This window comes from Scatophagus argus, chromosome 20 (assembly GCF_020382885.2).
Source record: "Scatophagus argus isolate fScaArg1 chromosome 20, fScaArg1.pri, whole genome shotgun sequence".
NCBI classification, from domain to species: Eukaryota; Metazoa; Chordata; class Actinopteri; family Scatophagidae; genus Scatophagus; species Scatophagus argus.
The window spans coordinates 1,084,781-1,110,000 of record NC_058512.1 but is presented as its reverse complement, the minus strand read 5'-3'; the positions used below and the strand labels follow the sequence as shown (position 1 = coordinate 1,110,000).

The following is a 25,220-nucleotide window of genomic DNA, read 5'->3' as shown; positions in this document are numbered from 1 at the left end:
CCTGCTCGGCCAAATAGCGCCTGCGTCCGTGTTGGTGTGCGCGGGAGGGAGCAGCTACCCTCCTCGCTCGCTTCCTGTCCTGATAAACAGGCAGACGGACACGCAGATTTGGACGAGCTCCACTGTGACGGACAACTGCTGCTGGCACAGCGAGGACGAGCAAAGCTGTGCTGAAAACTCATCCCTGCTCAAAATGCAACATGTCGCCTTCGCGGGGCTCTCGTCTTGGGCGTGAGGAGGGAAAAAAGGTGGGCGATGGAGCAGTTATGTCACCGGGTGGGCTCAATGGACACCATTCATGGACAGTTTGCTGAATGTGACCCATGACATCAGCAGTGTGTTCCTCCGACACACAATGACACACTGAACTCACTGTCGGGCTGCCACTGATGATTATTTTTATTTATTACCATCATGCTCTGTGATCCAGTAACCCTGGTTCTCCGAAAACATGATGACGCTTTGGGTTTTTGTCGGTTGTGTCAAACGTTTGCTGCTTCCAGCTTCTCAGACGTCAGGATTTGCTGCTTTTCTTTGGGATTTGGACTGCAGTTAGGACAAAAGAAGATCTGAAGACGTCACTGTGGGCTCTGGGAGACTGAGATGAGCATTTCTCACTACTTTTTGACATTGTACTGAGTGATTAATAAGAAAAATAAGCAGCAGATTAATTGATAATGAATATAATCGTTAGCTGCATCCTCACACTGAACTGAAGCTGATGGATGAGATCTGACAACAAACCAAGCATGACTGAAAGATTAAATAATTAATCTAAATATTAAGAGAAAATGAATAACTTAAATCATCAACAGAGCAGGCAGAAAGTCAAAAGTTTAAGCCAACAATCATTGATTTCACTGGCTACAACCGTGAACAGCAAACTTACTGAGCTGTGGTTAACACATCAGAATTACATCTCCACCTCCTCCTCTAAGTTTCTGCATCACGCTTGTTCTGAGTTGCACCCCAGACCCTGATTGGCTGCGAAGTAGTTGTGACATCACAAAATTCCACATTCATGTCCTTGTGTCAAACAGAGAGAAGCTCAGACGTCAAAGTGAAGGAACGAGGGTCAGTTTCTGAGCGGAGGTGAACTTCACAGAATGAAATCAGATCAGGCTGCCGTGTGTTTTCACCTGCACCACAGACCCCGGCCTCCCCGTTAACCCTGGGCAGCCTGTGGCCCGGGGGGAGGGGGGACGTGCTGTAACTTTCCAGCTTGGCTGCCGGTTCAGTTGGCGTAAGCCGACTTTCTGTCATACGCCTCATCTGCTGCGCCTTCCCAAGACTCGGCAGAGTAAACACACGGCTGCCGTCTTAAATGGCGGCAGGTAGAGCCGATGCTTCTAATAAGCGAGCGCCAGGTGTGTGTTCACAGGGACGCGGAGATCTGTGTGCGTTTGGTATTACTGTAAGGTAAACACAGGCCAAACCCATGTGTTCAGTTCTAAGTAAAGACCTGTGCTGCACGTGTGCTCCACAGCGTGCACACACACTCCACCTGTCCATACGCACATCCGACATGCACCTGCACGACACGCGGCGAGAGTGGACGTGTCTTACCATGGTGAGCGTCATGCGGTCAATCTCGTGTTTGTCTTTGGTCTTGTGCTGTCTGAAGGGACTGTGCCTGAAGAGGACAGAGAGACAGAGACAGATACTGTGGTTACTGGAGAAACCGAAAGAAAGGAAGGAGCTGCCAGTCACTCCACACAGTTAAAACTTGAAGCTCATAAATATAACAACACTATAAATGAGGCAATGGTAATTTAAAGTGACCTACATCGTACTCTCTAATTATTTGGAGCATTAAGGCTGCTGGAGGGAAAACCTGCATGTAACCGACTTCAAATTAAAGCTGAGAGTTTGACAACAAATCTCTGCAGTTGGTTTTCCTCTGTTCATGTTTTGTCACTCAGGTTCTGACTGTGGGGGTATCAGGTGGCAAAGTGTCACAAATATGCTCCAAACAGTGAAAAAAGCACTTGCACAAACAGCTTTGCGCTTCAGTGCAGACCAGCTGAAGAGCTCGGCCTCTGAGGCCAGTTTGTCAAGGGAACACGTTAATGAGACCGAGCAGCATCTCCATCCGGGACACAAAGAGATGCGCCGCACGCCGCCGAGACACAGTGATCAAATGAGAACTGGCAGCCTTAATGGGAGAGCAGCAGCTTCCGAACTGCATCTTCATTGAGTCTAATTGTGCAGTCTGAGCTAAAGGACATCAAAATCCACTGCTGGGAGACCGGAAGGACTTTAATCAATAAATCCAAGTCTGAACTTTATGGATGCAAACAGGGAGCTCGTGTCCCCGTCTAAGAAATAAAGCAAAAAGCCTGAGAGCCAACACAAAGCTGAGACTGAAGGGAAACGAGATGTTCATCAGGACAAATTACTCCAACATTTTAACAAGAAGTTTAAACTCAGACAGGCCAGGCTAAAAGTAAAAAAAAAAAAAAAAAAAAAAAAAAAAAAAAAAACTGTCAAAATTGAGCACAATTTAAGGTTAAACGTTGTCTAAAACGTATTGTGTGCATTAAGAGAACCATTTAAAAACATTCTGCTGTGACATCTTAGACACAACAGCTGACAATTTTGTTGATGCTTGTTTTCATAAAGCGTCTGACTGTGAAGACTCAACAGGTGAGTCATTTCCTCATCCACACGGTTGAATCCAGGTGAATCTTCTCTGATGATTACACCACAGCCAGTGCAGCTGAGGTGATCAGCTAACCAACTCTAAAGCTTTCGGTAAGCACCGATCAATTACACACCACAGCGTGGAAACACAAGGGCCCACGTTTAACGAATAACAAAGTGTGAGTTACAAGATGATTCTGATGGAGAATAAAGGACGTGATATTGTTTAGAATTCATGTGAGTAACATCTGTTTTACTTTTGAACTAAACAGAGGATTCTTGGAGCGTTAAAACACGTCCATCCGTCTCTGAAGCAGCCAACCTTTCACTAAAGACCAACACACTCGTCCTCTTTAAAGTGTTCTCACACACACACACACACACACGCAGATCAAACATCAATGGAAAGACACGTCACACACACGTTCTTCTTCCCCCTTTTGGCTGATTTCTGACCTGCCGGGCCTGAACCTCTGGCATTTACACACTCCAGATCAAACAAACACACACACAAACAAGATCAAACACACACCAAACGGACGGCGAGAGAGCAGATTCAAAGAGGAGTGACAGAAGAGGGCTGAAAGCAGACAGGAAGTCAGAAAAGAAGAACAGAGTGGAGAAGAAGAAGAGGAGGAGCAAGAGGAGAGCAGGTGGAGTTCTTACCCTCGCAGGAGTTTGAAGAGCATGCAGCCTAAGGAGAACCAGTCGGCGCTGCTGTCGTACGCCGTCCCCTTCTGAAGGACCTCCGGAGCCATGTAACCATGAGTGCCCCTGTGACAAAGACACCACAGCTCCTCGTCAAACACACACACACACGAGGAGGACACGTGACTCATAAAATATCTGCCCTCGTCCTGCTCATAAACAAAAACGTGAGAAAAACAAACGACAGCAACAGAAAACAACACGCAGCGATCGTATCCCAAGTCGTTACTTCAAATCTGATTCGACTTCTTCAGACTCAGTGAATCTCTCCAGTCTGGACCTGAAGGACCAGCTGATGACCCAGCTCCCCTGAAACTCATCGGTGTATCAGTGTTGTAGTAATTAAACATACTGTATGTACTGTATATACACCACAGAGTGACGGCTACGATGCATCAGGGCGCGGCTGAAGAAGAAACAAAGCAGGAACTGACACCATTAAAACCCACAGGAAGTTAAAACAGTGTTTAAAGGAAGGACATAAAAAATGTTGTCGATCTGCCCGCCATTTATCCTCGGCGAGTTTCTTCTTCAGCGCAAGCTCATCAAGACGCAGTGCTGAGTCCAACTGGGTACTACGACAATTTATTCCTGTGCCCTCATTTAGTCCCACCCCCACTGAACTCGAGCTCCAGCTGGGATTACAGTCCCTGAGCACACCGCCCCCTGGAGGAGCAACCCTGGTGGGTCTAACTGGGATACTCACACGCTGGCGTGGGGTTTCTTCTTGGAGAAGTCGCAGGCCAGGCCGAGGTCGGAGATACGAACGTGACCGTGCTCGTCCAACAGGATGTTAGCTGGCTGAGGGGCACAGAGGGAGATACTGATGAAGGAGAAGACCAGAGACAAGACCAGGAGCGTAGGAAACAATGCTGGAGACCTCACTAATTCACGACTTCAGCTGAAATTTCCTCTCAACGGGAGACAATTCAGCGGCAGTAAAAGGAAACCTCCTGTTCTGGTTATCCTCGGCTGTTTGGCTCTTCCCCCCTCCGACACTCAGCCTCAAAGTATTATCTGCATTGTTCTGCACTGTTTACTGAAGCCCTTAAACTGTTCCCTGACTTCCAGCAAAATATATCTGTTATTATGGCAACCAGTCCAAACAGGGGGATCAGAGGAAAAACAGAGGACGGCTGAAAACACGTCTGATATCAGTCTGTGCAGGTGTGTCAGAGCTGCGTTCAGGGTTTCCGCTGACCAGCCAGCAGCTCAAACTTCAAGCAACTAACGTCACTTTGATTCATGTTTTCATCCAGCCGTCACCCGAACACATCAGACTCGAAGATATTCAGATCACACTGAAAGATTTCCCGTCTGTGGCTCCGAGCTCACTGGTTCCCACTGAAGACGTAAACCTTCTCAACACCTTCTCAATATGTTCATTTACATGTATATTATATATATAGTTTCATCTTTAAACTAGAATCAGCTCGTTGTGGTTGAGGTCACTGCAGCTGTTCAATGTAGTTTTTATCAGCGGCAGATTAATCCACATCTGATGCTCTACTGAGCTGCACTAATCAGCTTTAAATTAAATATAGTTTTGGAAAAAATACATCAAGTGATTATGAGTAAAGTGAAAAATGTCGGATGACTGATGTTGCTCTCAGCTTGAGCCTTTGAGTGACTTTTGACTCACTGTTTTGGTCTTATGAGACACAACTTTGCAGTTTGCTTCTTCATCAAGCAGCAGACAGACTCAGCCGGCAGCTGGTGGACACAGTGCAGCGTTCAGCAGCTAAAGAGCAGATACTGTTTTCTCAGAAGGTGATGGAGACGCAAGCGCAGACGCAAAGGCAGTGAATATGTGGAGCCTTTTCACAGTTCAAAGAAGCATCCTGTGTTAACAGGAACAACGGTTGCTCTTAGAAGGTGTTTTGAGGAACTTTTTGAGCTCAGACGTCAGAGGAGGAACTCTGCCATCACTCGAGGGACTGACATCAAGCGTACTCTGATTGGCTGAACACGAGTCTGCTGCTAAACGAAACAAAACAAAAACAACAATCTGTCCAAATGTTGCAGCTGTATGTCGAGTTGCTACACTGACAACCGTCTGACTTGCATCACTTCGGTGTTCCTGTTGGCGGGGTGAACGCAGACAGAAAAAAAAAACATGAAGGTACTGCAGTTCTCGGGGGGCCCCCATAGCTACTTGGTCCAAAGCGCCTGACACTGAATCGAGATTGTTAAGGTGGATTTATTTGCTGGTGGTTTGGGTCTTTCCCACAGAAACAGACTTGCCGGGTCTTTACCTTGAGGTCTCTGTAGACGACGAAGCGGTTGTGCATGTGCTCCAGGCCCAGGATGATTTCAGCTGCGTAGAAACGCATTTCTTTCTCACTGAACACGCCGTGCTGAGACAGGTGGTAGTGCAGGTCACCCCCTGAACACACACACACACACACACACACACACGGTGCATCAGTATGACCTCATAACACCTCATGCTTTAATCAATGTCCTTCAATAAGTTGTGGTAATCTTCTCAGGGGAGAAAATGAGAATCGATGGGAGGCCTCCTATGACTGCAGTCTCAACATGTATTGATCAGCTGTATTAATAGTTGGACTGACACTATTAGAGCCTACAGCCTCATACTGTACACTGTATGATGATGACTATGCTGGGCGTTGGCTTTGAACGGTGACTCAGGATCTGATTGTGACGGGCCGAGTGCAGTCTCCGATGAAGCTCGGAAACTGGCTGTTGGCCGACTGATCCTCAAGAGGAAACACTGGCGACGAGGTGTGAGGAGTGTTAAAAGAAAGCTGATATTAGACAGCTAACACAGGAAGGTCGCAGCGGTGTGAGGCGTCACCAGTGAGGTCAAAATCCCATCAACGCTTGATTCTCTGGGGGAGGAACGACCTGACCGGCTGAGTAATCCAATCTGTGTGTCTCACGACGGACTGACTGGGGCTCGACTTTAATCTGAGCGGGTGGAGGTGGAGGTCATCCTACCGTTCATGAGGTCCAGGATGAAGCAGAGCTTGTCGGGGGTGTGGAAGGCGTACGTCATACACACAATGAACGGGCAGTCCTGCAGAGAGCGTCAAAGAGTTTGAGCCACATCAGAAACTGTGCGTGAATGTCGTGCAATCAAAGTACTACTGAAGTGAAAGTACTGCAGTAAAACATGTCTGACTGACATCTGATTCTCTGTGACATTAATGGATCGTTCATGCAGATGCATCAGTGTCAGGTGGAGACACTCTGACGGTTTAGTCCAGCGGTTCCCACCTCCACACAGTAAAAGCTAACTCACCCCTGTGCTGACTAACGACAGCATGATTCTTTCGTTGAGCGCTAGAGTCTCCCCCTGCTTCATCTTGATCCTCTTCTTGTCCAAACACTTCATGGCGTACCTGAGGTTCAAACAGCACAGATCACACATCATCACCAGCCACAGTGTGGTCGCGTCCTTTAAAGCTTTCGCTGCCTTTTCAGTGTGGCTCGGCTTACATCTTCCCCGTGTCGGCCTTCCTGCAGCCGTACACCTCGCCGAAGCCGCCCCTGCCGATGATCCGATGCACGCTGAAGTCGTTCATGGTCAGCTGAGGATGGAGCACAAGGACTTTAACAAAAGCAGAACAGCAGCGACTTCACACTAAGTCTGGTGTTTTTTCCTGTGCTGAAACAGTGGTCCTGATGCTGACCCCTGGAGGACCACACAAGATACAAACCTGCTGATTTATGCTCGCAAATCTTCACAAATTGTTGCCTGTTTTCTAACACCTTCTCAAAACCACCCCCTGATTCTGCATCATTTGTGATCAACGGTTTCAAAAGAGTTTTGCTGGAGAATTTTGGTGCAACACTTTCCACAGACATGACTGAAACTTCTAACCACATCATCCACATGGTACACGGTCTTATCGTTAGTCTGTGGTGCGGTTGTTAACCAGACGGACCTCAGGACTGTGTGGGAGCACACATGAGATTTGTAGGACAAGAGAATGGAACTTTGACAACAAGCTTTTTAACAGGTTTGGTTTTTTATCTGTGATATTTCAGCAAAAGCCACCTGTTGATGAAAACCAGGATACGAGGTCGAAAACTGTGGGAAATGACGTCACTTGGTAACCATAGCAACACGTCACACAGCATTACACAGTGAGTCAGTGTCACAAAGTGAAAGGTTTAAACGTTAAATCTGCATTGCCATCACTTGGTCCTTGACTTCCTGTTGAACCATCCAGAACAAACTGGTTTCACAGTCAAACAGGTCAGGTACGTACTCATCTGGCCAAAATGTTCTGTGCCTAGAAGATACAGGCTGAGTGGAGACAGTAAGCTCTTGACTGTCCCCCAGATTCAGACCGGGAGTTCTGGACGGGACCTTCAGGAGGTGGCGGGGAAAAGGAATAACGGCTATGTGTACACTAACAGACAAACAAGTGTGAGTGTGAAAGTGACTTGTACTCACGTGGATGTTGAGCTCCACGTTCTTCCACTGGCAAAAACGAGTAAATTTGTCACTGAGGAAAAAAGAAAAATAGGATAAAATGTGAATTTACTGTATGTGGTGAAGCTCTTCGCCCCACCTCCCTCTCCACCTTCCCCATCTCACCTCTCAATGAACTTCTGGAAGATCTTCCCTCTCAGGCTGTCACAGATCTCCACTATGTAGGGCTGGAGGGGGGAGACGCATAAACAGCAGCTCAGGTCACGTTTCTCTCACTGAATATGTGACAAAAATTCTTTGCAAATGCATTCAAAATATCATCTGTGCTTCGTCCTGATGGCTGGCCTGGACTTCCGGTACCGACAAGAAGCTTTTGTGGGGTTCGGCCTTGAAAGAGGTGCACCTCTTTCGTTTTGTTTCTGAACGTTCACGTCCTTGCATTTCGACGAGGGAGCTCCAAAGCAGCAGGATATAAAATCAAAAAAGTACCACTGAAGGCTCATGAAGTATACAGGAAATACTGACAGGTTGATGTAATATCTTTGGGCCAAAATGAAGTCACTGGACATAATTTTATATCCAGAGTAAGAGCCACGTTGTAGTCTAAAAGAGGAAATTGTCGATTAGATTTACTGAGCTGGAAGAAAACAACTGTTGTTCTATTTTATTTGTGTGGCCCTTTTGGCAACTGCAGTTTAAAAATAATGTTGATGGAGATAGAACACTTGAATACATTCCACAGAATCAAAGCTGGGCGGAAACGATATAAATCCCTTTAGAAACGCACTTGATAAGGAATTTTGCAAAGTGTTGACATTAACAGCCAATAGCATCACAGAACCTAAGCTATTTTTAGCCAATCACATGACAGTTTTTTTTAGGAATGAATAGCCAATTTCCCAAAAATGAGAACAGCAGTGCTGATTGAGTTAGCTGAGCAAGCCACACGTTGCTGTTTTGGTACCAACAGTCGGGCAGCCAGACGAGGGAGACGAGCTTTAAAAACGAAGATACTTCAGTTAACTCCAGCCTTTAGTACTTACTCAGTACTTAGACACATGAAACAGATGGTGATAGTGATAAATTGTCAACTGAAAGCCTCTGCCAGTGAAGACAGGAAGTACCACAAACTAAGTTAAACTGCTGTCACCATCTGACACGACTCACAGCTCAAAAACCAGACACGCCGCCGTCTGCTTCATCCAGCGTGCGTCTGACTGCTGAACACAAACTAACTTTGGCCTGAACGAAAAACGCCTCTGCATCCACTTTCCTTGTTCTACGACGTTATGGTGCTTTGCTCCAATTAGCTGCCGCGAAGCAAACGTAAAACCTCGCGGCATCTCGTTTCATCACATACGGGCTGTTAGTCGCGGATCGGCTGATTACAGGCGATGCTCACGTGCTTTGGTCATGTTGTATGTAAAGGCTGTCTGGTCTTTACTGTGTTTGTTTATTTGTTGTCATTGTATTTAACAGTCATGCTGGACGGGTCCACATCAGACCAGATCTAATGAGTTGACGCCGAGCCTGGGGGGGTCCTGCTGTTAGTTTCTATGACCCAACTGTCAAAAAGAACCTTTTATGACAGTTTGATTTAAACTACCACCTGGTGACTTTAAATCTTTGACCATAAATCATCAAGTTTCTGTTCCTGTTCTGACTGAACTGAACTGAACTGCATTTATCGACTTAACTGTTTTATTCTTATGTCTTTTAAATCATTTTAAACTGTTACTCAACAAAGTCCACCCTCAGAGATCTTTTAAATAAAAGTGATACAGTTTCTTTGAAGCTTTGTAAGACTAATTCTATATTGCGTTTCCTGTGGCATCAGTGGACGCACTCGTTATTTCATGTTGGCCGCAGTGAAACCTACAGTCCAGTCAGTCAGTGAAGTTATGAGCTTCTTGGCTGCCAACTTTTCACACTGGGAGGTTTATGAAGATTATACTGACTAGACCGAAGATGTTCATGGAATTTGTATAATTTATTTAAATAGATTTTCTGTTTGCTCTGACAACTGTTCACTTAACAGGTTCTCAATATGAAAATAAGGATGACAAAACTTTTTGCCGTTTCCCCAGCAACAGAGCAAGTCTTCCACAGCCATTCTGAGAAGGGGCTAAACTCTGTGTTTCATAGGCTTCTTCCAGGGACATATTTCAGACTGAAGTTCATGGGGACCTCTGGTCCAACTGGGGACAAAAGCTGCATCCCCCAGTTGGGGAAAAGCAGGTTTTTGGGTGGGTGGGTGGTTGGTCTCCAGGAAATGAATGCAGTAGAGACTGATGTGAGGTCCCCAGTGAAATGAAATGAATGAAGAACGAATGAAGACATGATTAACTGTGACACAATTTCTGTCTTTCTTCTGCCTCTGCTGCAGCAGAAGAAGAGAGAAACCAGTGAGTGTGTTACCTGAAAGAGAGTCGGGGGAACCTGTTTCTTTGTTAAGTGACTCTGCACATGGTCCACTGCTTTCTTAGAAAATGGCTGGGACAAAGAGGAAGAAATAAAAAAAAGCAGTCATTAAAAAAAATGCAGCACTACCAGTAATTTCACTTCTGTTTTTGTCTGTAAGAGGACGTGCGTCCCCTAGTGTAACATGAGCAGGAACATAACACTGCCCTGAGACCAACGACCGTGTGTGTGTGTGTGTGTGTGTGTGTGTGTGTGTGTGTGGGCGGTGTGTTTAATAACTTCCTCCCTTCAGACAGCAGCGAGGACTAACTCTGCTTTACATCCCAAACTGTTGTCTTGCAGGAGGACAAAAGCTGCACTGTGGTGTGCTGTTTGTTGGGACTCGTTTCCCATCATGCCTCTGTGTTCCAGTATGTGCAAAGTTTTGGTTGCTTCATGAGTAAAAAACATAAACTGAACTGTTCTGAATGAGTGAATCGTGTTTACAGCACTTTATAATCACAGAATGAAATGGTTCTGTCTCAGTCTGTTGTGTTTTTGTCTTTTTCTGGAAACAACAGATCAATTCGTTCCACTAAACCAAAGAAAAACGATCTGATATCAAGAAGCAAACTGTGTGTGGTGATGAGGGCCCGATTTCATTCTGCCTGACAGACAAAATCCTGGTCTAACACACAAGCTGCTTTTCACATGAGAAGCTGAAACATCCATCTGCGAGTGAGCAACGGCTTTGTTTCGTAAACGTTTCTTACAGCTTTACTCAACCAGGACGGAACCACACAAAGAGCCACGGCGCTCTGATCTGAGTTCAAGAGTCTGAAGTCACAATGCATCAAGAAAATGTCCCAGGATGCATCAGTGGTGGATGTAAAACTTATTTTGCACCTTAATTAAAGGTTGCTGTGAGAGCGAAGGATTTTCATCATTTCTATTTGCTCACATTCATCTGAGTGTGGGTGCTGCAGTCAGGCTACGTTAACTAATTACAACATAACTGTTGAAAACATTTGAATCGATTCAACTTTTGGGCAAATCTTGAGACCAGGGGGGCCCCCCGCCAGGTGCTTGGTCCCCGTGCCCGTTGTGGATGTGTGCGTGTCCTCACATGTGAACAGGACAGGAGCTCCTTCATGATGTAGCCGTCGTAAATCTGCCGGCTGCGGCTCAACCGCTCCTCCTCGGAGTCCAGCTTCTCGTAGTCCTTAATCTGAAACAAACACATCGAGAGGTCAGCTCAGCGTCACACCAAACGAACGCTTCCTGAGAGGGATTACAGGCCTAATCTCTAACCCACGCCACCACGCCGTCTGATCCCACACACGTAGGAAACCTCAGACTTACTTCTTCGTAGAACTTGAGCTGCGGCACGGCCTCGTCGATTTCATTCATACAGAAGTCCTTGAACAGCAGGAAGCCTGGAGAAACAACATAAACACACTCGATAAAATTCGTGTGCTGGTTATTTTACTGGTTCGAGCTGAAATATCTCAACTATCAGATGGACTCCCATGAAATGTGGTACCCATTCACAGTCCTGAGGATAAATCCCTCTGACTTTGATGGTTCCTCTCAAAGTTTGCAGCTGTGACTGCTCTCTGACTCTGTGACGCTACATTATAACAATACAGGGTTATGTTTTATACAAATCAGGAAAACTCTGCCAGGATGCAACACAAAGATGTCAAACTTAACCGGCAGTGCCAGTGTTTTAAACTTCAATAAAATACTCTGCTGATAAGCAAATGTTAGCACGCCAACACAGGTGACCACAGCAGGTTCACGTTAGCTCTTTTAAATGTCCTTCACCGCCACTAAAGATCAAAAAGCCTTTGGAATCTTTGGGCCACAACTTTAACTGGAACACTTTGGTTTACTTAACACTGACTCCAACTTTCAACTTCATGTGTCCCCGCAGGGCAACGAGAACTGCAACTGCAAAAATCTGCTTTGCCTGTGGTGTGAAAAGTCATTTTAAAAAGTGTAACCAACAAGAGTGACTTGTGATGAGGACAACAGACACGCAGCGAAGTAAACAATCGTAGGACGGCAGGACCATGAAAGACGAGCGGCCGCATTTACTGTATTAGCCTCAATAATGCAGGTTGTCTTGATTTTATTAGGGCCACTAAAGCAGCTGATGAAGGCTCAGAGTTTCTCCTCCTCCTACAGATGTACCCTCACACACACACACACACACACACACACATTCATAATTACAGAAGATGGCACCAGGCATTACTGGCTAAAAACGACACACTGTGTGTCACTCTCCAACACACCAACAATGGATAATAATCTCACAACGAGCAGTCAAATCTACACTCAATGAAACATTATCTGAGGAAGACGAGGGCCGGGGGGGATGAAAACGCAGCCACCGTTGCTTGCAGAGACGAGACGCGCTGTTGCCATGGTGATTGCCTCCGTGGCTACCGGCTGTGTGTGTGGAGATGAGCAGCAGACGGCGCTGCTCGGCCCAGCGAGGGACCGTGAGGCCCTGACGGCTGCATCGCACCGCAGGACGGCTTCGCCGCCACTGTGGTCAAAACAAAGACGCGCAGCAGGAGGACAGAGACGGCCGGGGACGGCACAGCAGCATGTTGTGTCTGTCCTCTATGTGGCTTTACCTGATTAGCATCAGGTATTAGCAAAAATAGACGGCTAACAGGATCTCATTCCAGAGCACAACCTTCCACCTGTCCTGAAGGACGTCGCAGCAGGATGGACTGAGGGAGTCAAATAAAACTCGTTATTCAAGCAATGTCGGAGTCTCACATAGAAGCCTGCAGAACAAACGTGAAGGCGAGACAGGTGGGATCACCTGCACTACAGGGGCTCACGAGGTCAATTCAGCTTACATGTGAACAGCATTGACTGAAGATTGAAGGGAAACACAAAAATTATCTGCAACCATTTTGATAACAAATGAATCATTAAAGTTACTTTTTCAAATTCACGAGTTCCCAATTTTGAAGATTCACTGACATGAACACAAGTCCTTACTTTTAGGATGCTGGAACCAGCGAAAGTTTGACATCTTTGCTTGAAAAATGACAAATATCAAAATAGTTTGCAGCCAATTTTCTTTCAGTTGACGAATCGCTGCAGTTCTAAACAGGAGCAGAATTAAAAGTTTGTTCCTTTAGTGAACATGAAGAGTCTGTCTGAGAAAGTCTTGTATTTAAGGTCTCTGCAGCTGTCAGACAATCTCAACTGTCTGATGCCAGAAAAGTCACATAACAGACAGAAAAGGAGCCTCTTGGCCTCGTAAAAGTGGCTTTTGTTTGAATTCAGTGGCCTCAGTGATTCGGTTTAGGGCGAGCTGGTGGCACACACCATTTGTTTTGGGACTCGCGCCGACTATCAGCAAGTTCTCACTTCTTCCCCTCTGCTTTATCTCCCCTCCAGATGTGATGCATCATTTCCCCCCTGCTGCACAAATAAATGTGCTCACATGCATCTACACATGGTGTATGTACACAGCCAACTGCACAGGGCAACCTTGTTTGCAGAATGGGTTCTACTGACAACACACACACACACACACACACACACACACACACACACAGGTTTTCAACAGAGAGGACTAAACTGAGAGAGAGGCATTAAGAGAGAGAGACGGAGGGGAAAAACGACAGTTCTTACATCACCAAGACTCAAGGATTAACCTTAATCGCTGAACACTTCAACACTGCCCAGCTAATTCAACAAATGGCCTCTTCCACAGAACACACACACACACACACACACACACCTCTCACTCAAATCAGGTCCGAGTTCCTCTGAGCTTTGCCTCATTAGCAAGATCACCTGAACTGTCTAAAAATACCAAGTTGGCTTGTTCTGACAGCTGCCTCACACACACACACACACACACACACACACACACACACACACACACACACACACACCTGTGGAGCAGGTAGGCCTGATGACTTCCAGTCCTCAACTGGAAGCAAACTGGTTCATTTGGTCAGTGCGGGGGTTTGCAGTGACAGCACGAGATGAAACGATTCATTAAGACAACACTGTGCAGGTGGAGCGATTAGAGCCACAGTCGTCCCCGGATCCAAAACTGATGTCTGCTCTGTTCAACCAACAGTCCAAAACACAAAAAATGTCATTATTTTTATTAGAAATGACTCTGCAGAAACACGGCAGAGTCTGCCAGAAGATCTGCTCCCCCTGGATATAAAAGGCTCATTCTAAGTGATTACACACTAATGAAAACATACTATGACAATTATCGTGTCAACAAACCAACACGTCCTCATAAAAATCTCATGGATATTTAACATCCACATTATTTCAGTTTTTCTTAATTGTCTGCACCAACAGAAGCACAAAATCTCCCGATCCCAAGATGGCGTGTTTGAATTTGCACTCAGAGCACCATCGACACCATCAGGCCTGTTTCGCCGTCTCACACGAGTCAAACTTTGTTCTGTCTTCTCACTTTCTGTCTGTTCCCATCAATGTTATCTTTCAGGAAGTGCAAGTTTTCACCGATCTTTCATTCACCCTTACATCATTATCTTACATAAATATGCTGAGTAAACATCAAGTCAATAAAAGTGTTCTTTAACAAATAAGACTTTTACGACCGTTACTGTACTCGTCCACACGTTCAGCGTCACATTCCTGCTCCACTGGGAATTTAAAACATTCAGAGCACTTCTTAATAAATGTTAACTTTTCAGGTGTTTCCTCCCACTGAGGAAACAAACGGGCTGCTGTGAAGAAGCACTGAAACACAACAGCTTTAATTTGTTTAAACTCAACTTAGACAGAATAGAATAAAATAGAATAGAAACTAATTTCGTTCCACTCATGTTCTACGTGTGTGAAATGACAATAAAGCTCCTTGAATATAGGTAGGTGTATAGATAGAAGAGAGGAAATAAAGTTTCTTCTTACTGAAGGGTCATGTGAGACTGAGGATGACTGTGCTGCATTATACATACACTGACCTTTACTGGTGGAAGAAAGCCAGCACCAAGCAGACCACAGTGTGTGTGTGTGTGTGTGTGTGTGTGTGTGTGTGTGTGTTGCACAATGTGGCAGACATTCATTCAAGTATAACATCAGGGTCAGCAAACAATGTTACGTATTCTCCTGCTCTGCTGTCTGATGGTGAGTAAAGGCTACAGCTAACGTTAGCTTCAAAAAAGCTAATCGCTAAAGTCTGATCATTTCTTTTGAATTGCAAATTCATAAAGCTGGTTTCAAATGAGATACCGCACCGTGATGGCCTGAGGTTCCCCACCTTGTCTTAGCAAAGCTCACGTGCAAACTTGTCCCTGTTTGACTGAATATTAATCCATCCCACGCTGCTCAATTAAGTCCCTGAAGTCTGTTATGTGCTGGTTAAAAAGATAGAAAAACATGGTGTGATAATTAATAAAAGCTGTGAGCACAGCCTGAACACGAGGTCTGAGCTGCCATCAAATGTTTATCAGACGCCCTGAAGTCTCGAACAGCAAGTCCTTTTTTCATTTTCATTACAACATAAGAATAAAATTACTTTTCTCATTTTTTTTAGCTTTCAGAAACCAATGCACAGCTCAACTAAGTGTAAGTGATGTAACCTTTAACAGAAATGTGTCAGCTTTCAAATGCTAATTTTAAAGACACTTCCTTTACAACTATGAGACCACGTCACCAGCTGAGTCTTTCTGCACCCTTCAGCCAGGGCAGGTACGAGACTCGCACGCTTTCAGCCTCTAACTTCATCACCACGGGACTGTTTGCGAAAGTTAAAACAAATTAGAGAGCGGATGTCTTGTCCTGGAACATCTCTGACTGTTGACAGAGCCCGCGGCGTTGAATACGCTAACCAAGACAACAGAGTCTGACATTTCAAAGCGCTTTCCTTACTGTACTAACATTAAATTGTCAAGTCCTTGAGGCTCCAGTTGATTAAAAAAACATCAAGCTGTGAGAGGTGAGCGTCCCCCACGCACTCGGCCGGACGTGGAGACGGTACAGAGCAGGCGATATCCTTTAGACATGTGAGTTTAGACATAATGAGACACAAAGGACAACACAATAAGAATATGAGCATAAGGAGACAGACCGCAGGCCTGCAGGCAGGGCTCCTCTCTGCTTCACATCCTATTACGTCCAAGGGTTACTACCAATCAGAAGACGAGATGAAAGTGATGTGGTCACCAGCAGAGGGTGTAACGTTAACACGCCAGCAATGGTCATATTCATAAAAGATGAAGACAAAAGGTGATGTAAGCCAGTTCAAACAATTAAGGACAAAGACTGAGACACACGTGGTGAATTAAAAAAATCTCTCTCTCACACACACACACACACGCACGCACGCACGCACGCACACACACGCTTGCTGCCAAAAATCTGGAGGGGGAGAACAGAATGGGCCAGAGAAAATAAATGGAAAGTGGGCAGCAAAGTGAAAAGCTGACATCTGTCTCTGTGGTGTGTGGAGAGGACAATCAGCAGACCAGCTGTGCAGTCCGTGCTAACCAGTCTGAGGACCAGCAGCCCTGTAAGGCGTCGTGGGGTCTGCTGCCGGTGGCCGGGTGGGGGAACACACCTTCACACCAGCTCAGAGAACAGCGAGTGAAATACATTCATATGACATTTTTCTTAAGTGTTTAATGACTCCGGGCCGACTCTGGCTCCAAATGACATCACCGTGTTTGTGACAACAGCACAATTTGGCTGTTCTGCACAACATTGGAAAGAACGTGCAGGAAACTGTTGCTGCTGCATGTGAGAAAACTCAACATTTAAAATTAATCGTGAAGTCACGAGCCCCCCCGACCCCGTCCCGACACCTTCTTTTCTTGAGGTTACAGAGATGAGAGACCGAGTGCCTCAGAGTGTGAAGGTGAAAAACCCTCCTTGGTGTGAATGACTCAATTTGACAGCAAGTTCAACAAAGCTGAAAGACTGTTTGCTGCAGAGCAACCAGTTGCATTTGTCCACTTGCATTTTCAAGGACAAAAAAAAAAAACCCCACAAGACATTTTCATGTGTTTAGTGCAGCAGCAAAAATCTGCTTTAGCACAGACAGGAAGTGGTGGAATATGCAACAAGCACCACACTCCCATAACACGAGCAGAAAAAGGGTGAGAAATGTCTTGCGTTCACTTAAAATGTGGCACTGAACCTCTCAGTCACCTGCATGGAAGCATAGGTGATGGTTGAGGATTTTCCTTTCATTTGTCACTGGACGCCAACTCCAGGTTTAAACGGCAGGTGACCGAAAAGTCCCACCGCGAGGTCCACCTTCCAAATCAGATCACATGGCTTCCAACAATTTGCAGAATGATTTTTTAATCTAAGTCCTTCAAGAGCTCAGAATAAAATACAGTTTTAACATCCACAGCTCGATGACAACCGAGCAGGCTGAGGACGGACAAAAAAACATGAACGACTTTAAGTGCGCATTGCAGCAGCTCTGGAAGCTTACAGATGTTTTCCAAGCTGCAGTTTATGCTTCTGTTCAGTTTTGTTTAGTCTTTTGGCAAGTTAAATGTGCCACACAAAATAAATTTTAAGGATTATTATTATGATTAAGGTTATTAGTAATGTGTTTGCTCATCATTCAAGCTTTTGTTGCACAAAAACAAAGAAATAGTGGCAATGCTTGTTGACAGTGTTTCCAAAATCTAAAATGTGCAGGGCTTAATCACAGTCCTGCTATCCAGTTTGTAACTGCAATAACAGATTCCTCTGATGTGAGGATGGTGTGAATCATGATGGATGAATAAAGGACAGACGTGAGAAGGACTGGAGGCGTGGACAGTCTGTTGACATACGCATCCTGGCCTCTAGGAGAAATGTTGCATCCTGGGAAAAAGAGAGCGAGCGAGCGAGAGATCATCTGTGCTCTTTCCATTTATTGCTCTCCTAACACTGCCGTCCTCTCCGTTTCCTCTCTTCCAATTCTCATCACCTATTTTATTCCTCCTTTAATCAATTTCATTTCTCCCCGTCGACAAGCAAATGCAGCAGTTCTGGACAGGTTGCCATGGCAACCGCAGTTGCTAGGCAACCCACGACTCTCCATCATCCATTCCAGAAGTCTGACAGATGGAGAGCGAGAATGCCAAGGCGAGAGTGAGAGAAAGAAGAGAGAGAGGGGGGGGCATTAGGAAAGAATGAAGGAGGAGAAGAAATGGCTAAAAGCATGAAAACAGAGGAGGAGCAGCACAGAAGAGAGGTGGAGGTGATTCAGTCCAAATCAAACACAGTCAACTATCAACTCCTCAATGATCCTCTCCTCCTCATACGGTGTCGTCGCTTATTAACTAATTCTGTTTGGGTCAGTTTTTATGAATGACGTTTTGATTCTATGACCTGCTCCAGATTAGACTCAACTTTCATCTGAACACACATGCATAAAGTGTGTTCAGTAAAGTATATGACGATATCTAGAGTGTGTATATGTACACAGTGATGCTCACGTGTTCGTGCCACTGAGCTGATGACTGAAACACAGATTAATCTGCATGTATTAACGCTGCACATCAGTCACCTCAGTGCTGCCGATTGATTATTACTTCAACAGAAAACAGAGCAGCAACAGGAGGTTTAAAGGTTACTGACTTACACGTGTTCACACTGCCGCTGCTCCTGAGGCATTCCAAGTGATAGATTAAATTAACACGAGTCGACTTATGACAAAAGTAGACAGACACTTTTATTTATCCCCGGGAGGAAACTCGCATGTCACAGCTGCAGTGCATGAACAGGACATGAACCAACGTAAAAACACACACAAGTGTGTGCACAGGGCAGCAAGCTGTTCAAAGTATAACTGTAAGCCATAGGAAGTTCCAAAGATGTACTGAATTGTACCAGAAGTTGAGAATGCTGAAAACAGTCCGTTTTCTTTCCTGTGCACGTCGCTCAGTCCTGTGTTACAGGCCGTCATTGGTCCACCGTTTGTGTGAACATACTGACTTGCACAGCTTTAAAGCACCAGCGTGTGATAACGTGGCTACAGCTCTGGAGTTACGGCAGAAAACCATAAACATATAAAAGTATTCAAAAGACGAAGCAGAGTCCAGTACGCCTGCTATATTTAGAGCATACAGAGCGTCCATTACATAATGGCTGGCTGGCCCTGACTGTGGCTGGCCGGCCCTCTCGCAGAGGAGTGGCTGAGGTAAACACAGGTGGAGCTCCTCCACACCGCTTCTTCGCGCCGCCCTTTAGGACCGCGGACAGCAGAGCTCGGGAACTGTGACGGACGCTCTCCACAAGCATTCATTAGAAAATGAAACAATTATTGGTCGTAAAACCGTCTTTCAGATGTTCCAGCGTGATTCACTGGTACACAAACTCGTCCGACTCGATCTAATCTAATTCGCCTACTTGTCAGTGTTTCAAAATGACATTTTATGGCTGCAAAATGGCTCTGCAGACTAAAAACCGCCGCGTTCTCACAGAATGTCTACCCTTGAGGATAAACATTCCAGCAGCACTGCAGCATCTCCTTCCTGACCTTGGTTGTCATGACAGTCAACAAGGCTTGTTGAGCTCAAGGACAAAGCATGTTAAGAGGACTAAAATCAAAAGCAAACTCACAGCCCAGCTTCTGCATCTGCTGATTAAAATCGACCTCCGAGTGAACGGAAAAGAAGACATATTTTAGACATGACAATACCACAAACAGATTCACTGTGAATGTGATCCAACACGGGTTAAACTACCACCCGGAACAGCTCACGTAACCCTGAAAAGAACCAGAACTCAGATTAACTGTGATATAAGTCAAAGTAAAGAACTCTGAGTGTGTGTGCGCCTTCCTTTTGTGCCGGAACATTGGACAAAATAATTTTGGACAACACAATGAGCAGTGTTTCTAAGGATGAAATTAGCGGGCACACAAGAGTGTAAAATAAGAGGATTTTCAAATGAATAGACTTTAAAAAAAAAATCAATTCTAGCTGACAATGGCAGCCGGCGTCAGTGGAATACAACAGGTGTGTCGAGGTCTCTCGGTTTTGTCCGTATCCAAACCACGGCTGCAGCACTTTAAACAAGATGAAGGACAAAGCAAAAATGGAGACAGACTGATTATTAAAGCATGAAAGAGCCTTTGGGTCGTGTTGTGATCTTACTTCAGAAATGTTACGCAAATAAAACTGTTCAGCTCCGACTCATTTCCAATACAGGATGAATAAAAGCAGCATTCAGGACGTCTCCCTAATGGGGAGCTTGTTGATTTTTGGATACCTGTTGTCATTGTAAATCAGCAGGTTGGGGTTTGCGGTTTCTGTTCGTATGGCTGGAAGCGCCCGGACTGATGCGCAGCTCTACGAGCACACGGCGCTGCGTTTGAGTGCGTCGGACAGCTATCTCTTGTTCCATGCAAAGCCACACATTTGCCATTCAGATGTGCACAGCACGCAGGCTCCGTGTGCTACAGCTCTCATCTTTTATGTCCAGCTCTGCGCATGTTTGCTGCAATCGTTGATAATGCTGAAGTGACAATCGGCAGATCTGATGAACTGTGAAGGGTTAGTGAATTAATGGTAGCTCTGTGAGTTTTATAAAAACTTAAAAAGTGACTCCAGCTCCATGTAAACTACTGAAACATGCAGACCTCCAAAGCCTGATAAACCTGCTGTGCCTGGTTACGGTTACTAAGCTATTATTGGACAGTGACTGTTCCTCACTGAGGGTTTTGCCAGTAGTCAGTTGGGCAAAAAGCAATAATAATAGATCATTTCTTTTAATTACAGGCCAGTAAAAAGGCATCAGTACAAACAACAACAAAACATGACAAAAATCACCAACTTAAATTCTGAAGATTTTTTTCTGTTGAGTGATTTGAACCATCAGTCAAAACCAGAGCAGACTTGGAAAACTAACTGATTTAAAGACAACACCAGCAACAAGCGTAGCTGTGACGGACGCACGTGTGCAGGTTGTTTCCCTCTCAGATCTTCCACTGCTTTTCTTTGACAAGCTCTCAGAACAAAAAACTCGCTCTGTATTTTAAAAAGGAATTATCTTTTTATCTGCAATTTATTTTCGGGCAATTTTCAGGACTTCAGTTTTGATTAACATCACGACAGAACAAAAGTCCAGGTGAGTGGACAGAAGTGAGCGACTGGTCAGAGCAAAATCAACAGTTGACTTTTCATGAGGGCATGAGGACAAAGGAAGTGCTCAGCTCGACGTGACATCAGCAGAGACCAAACAGAGAAATCAAGTGGGGGACGACTGCTTGTTGATTACCTGTGTTGTAAATGTCCTGCAGGCAGAAGACACACTGACTGGCCTGGTAACAAGTGTTTTCTGGGAGAGGCGCTAATGAGAGCTGAGAGCTGGTCTAAGCAGACCAGCAGCGACCAGGGGACAGACTCGGGCTCAGAGGACGGCGGTGAGACACATGAGAGGAGAGCAGGCCGGTGACGCGTTCACAGCAAACATCACACATCAGGAACAAAACACCAAACTGGTGCCAGTTTCACACTGGTGACAATTTTCTTTTTAAATAATTATATTTGGAATATTTTAGGTTTGTCTTTTTACCGTTTTCAGACATTTTATACACCAAAAATCAATATAATCATATATGAATGTATTCAGGCTGTTGGGAGTCTGTAAGTCGACACCAGTTCATGAAGTAAAGGTGACAGTGTTATCTTCTTAAACATCAAATTCAATGACTTTCCAAGGACATTCCAGGCCCAGTCCCCTGAAATTTAATGACCCAACACACAGTTCGAGAAGCAGGTCCAGATTAACCACACAGAGATTCTTAATAATTAGACAGAAGCTCTCAGAAAACAGTTGAATGTGCAAACACTTCAATGTCATCAGTCTTTGTAAATGACTTTCCTAAATTTACATCTTTCAAGCTAAATGATTATAAGAGACAAACTCTTGATCACATCTGATGAGTGCATATTGTGACAGCACAGACCACAACTACGAAACGTCGACAAACTTCCTAACTGTGAAAATATCCATTTGTTGCACTGTTGTTCCTCTCTAGGTCCAAAAATGTCATTTTAATCCTTTTTTGTCAATTAATGGATTAAATGTTTGGTCTATTAAATGTCAGTGAATAGTGAAAAATGACATTCACATTTCCCTTGAGCCCAAGGTGACATTATCAAATCGCTTGCTTTGTCCAAGCTGCAGCCCAAAACCCAAACAGATTCAGTTTACGACGACATAAAACAACAACTCACATTTGGGACGCTGGTACCTGGAAATGTTCGGCATTTTTGCATTTTTTCATTCATATCAAAACAGTTAATCTTCTATCGATCAGCTCCAAGAATGTTTAATCATATAACAAAACTGTGTCTGTGTAATTTGACAAATTCCAGCGGAGCAACAGCACCCATCATTTCCTGTTGTTTAGTCAGAATGTGAAAGGGCAGAACACCACCTGAATTATCATTAGATGGGTGAATGTCATGGGGTTCAAACCAGAGTCTTAATAAGCATGTGCACACACACCCACCCACACACACACACACACTACAAGAGCGGAAGTATGAGGTGATGATACTGAAAAATGAAAGAGAGAGCAACAAGTCTGGTGGAGCTGAAGACAAAGAGAAGGAGGGAGGGAGAATTAACGCAGCCTGTTCTCACAGGGGGGCTGAGACCGAGAACTGTAAGTAAACCTGCAGAAGCCTGCAGGGCGGCTGTGGTCCCCTGGTACAGCACAACTACCAGCTCACAGCCCGTCTGCTCAGAATGGAAAGCCTCGGAGGAGCCGGCACAGAGGCTCTGCTACCGGCTGCAGGGCAGGAGGAAGCAGGAAACGTGACATTCTGCATCCACAACAGCGAAGCTAAAAACACAAACAAAGCCGCCTCACGATCGCAGCCAATAACTCTGCACTGAGAAGCGACTGCAGGCTTCTCCAGCCGTGCTAAAAAGCACCACGATGAGGCAAGAAATGATCCTGATTTGGAACATTCAGGGCTTCAGGACAAGAAGAGAAAAGATTCAACATGTGCTCTGTGGCCAAGCACAAATAAAAACTGTCTGGAGAACAGCTCAGTGGTTTACCCTCAGCAGCACAGTGTGTAGATGTGATGAGTTTGTTGCTTCTGTCCAGTCAGCTTCGTGGGTGCGCTGCAGTAATGGAAGAACCCCAGCGAGACCAATAACAACACCTCAACCAATCAATGCGCTGGATGTGCTATATGGTAGGTGTAGGTGCACTTAACTTGTCAAGTGCCACAGAGCAGCTTCAGAAGTGAAAGCACACTGCGCTTTGGTTCAACAGCATTTCATCCTAGTCCAGATTATCTGATTTATTTGGATTAAAAATAACTCAAATTCAAACTAGCACAGAGAGCACATTCACCAGACAACAGGCAGGACCCATTCTGGCCTTTTCCTAAGGAACTTAAAGCATTCATGTGCGTTACCTGCAGCTGAAATCATCTGTTTAGATGGATCAAAACAAAGGTCAGTGTAAAACTGAGAAGTCTGCTACCTGAATGTTCTGCTCACTGCTGATAAAGTCCACAAAATAATAAAGTAATTAAAAAAATAAAGTCCGTCGGCCCATGAAGAAAATGGATTTGAGAGGAAGCTAACCAGTGGGCTTTAACATGTGATTTCATTAATTCTCTCGCGTTCAGCTGCTCAGATGGGCCATGTAATTCCACTGTAATTCTATTACAAAGACTCCAGCATTTCACTGGAGACTGTCCTGCGACGGAAGAAAAATATTGAGACTTACCAATTTTCTGGTTGAAAATTTTGTCAAATGTCAGTTCATCTCTCTCCTCCAGGTACTTCTGCATCACGCTGCGAATGCTGTGAACAAAGGGGTGGAGAGGAGAGCTGGATTAACACACGCCATCATGAGCAGTTCACACAAACAGATGCAACAGTAGCCTAATCTCAGAGATGTCTGCCCTGTCCTCCTCATCCTCCTCCACCTTCCGTCTGTGATCCCAGCCAAGGTTTGGGACTCTCCCAGCCACCTGTCCACCAACAGTCAGACTGCAGGGAGGGAAGGGGGACACATGGGAGGCTGCGGGGGGACCTGGAGAGCTACATGCTACCCTGGGAACGGGCGATAATTAGACTGAGAGTGGGGAGAATGAATCAATTAACACCCCCTCCACGGGCCCATTAACACCACAGCAGCACCCAACATACACCCGAGGAAAGCGGCCAGGCTTCACCTGCAAACACCTCTGCAGGCACGCACTGAGCATGTGCGAGGAGAACCCCTGGCTCCTTCCGACGAGGTCATCATTTCTCCACTACTTACATTTTGATTGGATTTGACAACATGGCTGCTGTTGCTTTTTTGTTCCAACAGCAGACACAGTCATAAATAAGATTTTCTTTCCAGGACCAAGTCCAAAGAAAATCTTAAAGGCTAGAGAAGCATTTCAAGGAGACAGTGTGTGTGTGTCTGTGTGTGTGTGTGGTTTTTGAATGACTTCATAATCATATGAATACTAACTGACCCCCGTTAACAGGTGCTTGGCTAGAAATACAAGGAGACTGAATGGGCCGCAACAAGCAGGTCTTTCTGAGTTATCTCATTCGCCTATTAAATATTCAAGTTTATCCACTTTTTTATCCAAGTTTTCGAGGTAAAAGCTAGCAGAAACAAATGCACAGGAGAATAAAGACAGTGTGACTTTTGCTCCACAGTGAAGACACCAATAAAAGAAAAGTTAACCTTGTTCCTCCTTTGAAACACAATGACATATTGTTACTGTAGGTTATACATTTTCCTGAGCCAATAAAAACAGCACAGCACCGGGAGCTGCACTGCGACTATAACTCAGTTCAGGAGGTCAAAACTGGGACTGCGTGCCACCGAAAAGGAGCCCGGCAGAGCAGGAGCCGGAGCAGGTTGTGTGGATCTGGACCACTGCAGGCACACTTCATGGGAGAGTGGGAGCGAGTGCTGGATGAACCATTTCAACTGCAGCCGCGGCTACAGGAACAAGAACCTAGGAAGTCAACACTTCCTCTTTTAGAAGAGGCCTGTTTGTGTGCCTCGCTGAATCATTAGCAGCTGACTATTAGCAGCTGATTATTTGTGTGA

General features: G+C 45.2%; 1 protein-coding gene across 2 annotated transcripts in view; it reads right to left on the bottom strand.

The window, feature by feature from the left end:
- Positions 1–25,220, bottom strand: part of grk3 (G protein-coupled receptor kinase 3) — a 45,448-nt gene that overhangs the window by 8,275 nt on the left and 11,953 nt on the right. For both annotated transcript variants that reach the window (XM_046375541.1, XM_046375542.1), the window contains exons 2-14: positions 23,889–23,965; positions 11,522–11,595; positions 11,286–11,387; positions 10,178–10,252; positions 7,925–7,986; positions 7,781–7,832; positions 6,817–6,908; positions 6,620–6,719; positions 6,316–6,394; positions 5,607–5,737; positions 4,058–4,152; positions 3,310–3,417; positions 1,567–1,633 (exon numbers count right to left, since the gene is read on the bottom strand). In XM_046375541.1, coding sequence (XP_046231497.1) covers positions 1,567–1,633; positions 3,310–3,417; positions 4,058–4,152; positions 5,607–5,737; positions 6,316–6,394; positions 6,620–6,719; positions 6,817–6,908; positions 7,781–7,832; positions 7,925–7,986; positions 10,178–10,252; positions 11,286–11,387; positions 11,522–11,595; positions 23,889–23,965 — 1,114 coding nt within the window. The remainder of the gene's footprint in view (positions 1–1,566; positions 1,634–3,309; positions 3,418–4,057; positions 4,153–5,606; positions 5,738–6,315; positions 6,395–6,619; positions 6,720–6,816; positions 6,909–7,780; positions 7,833–7,924; positions 7,987–10,177; positions 10,253–11,285; positions 11,388–11,521; positions 11,596–23,888; positions 23,966–25,220) is intronic.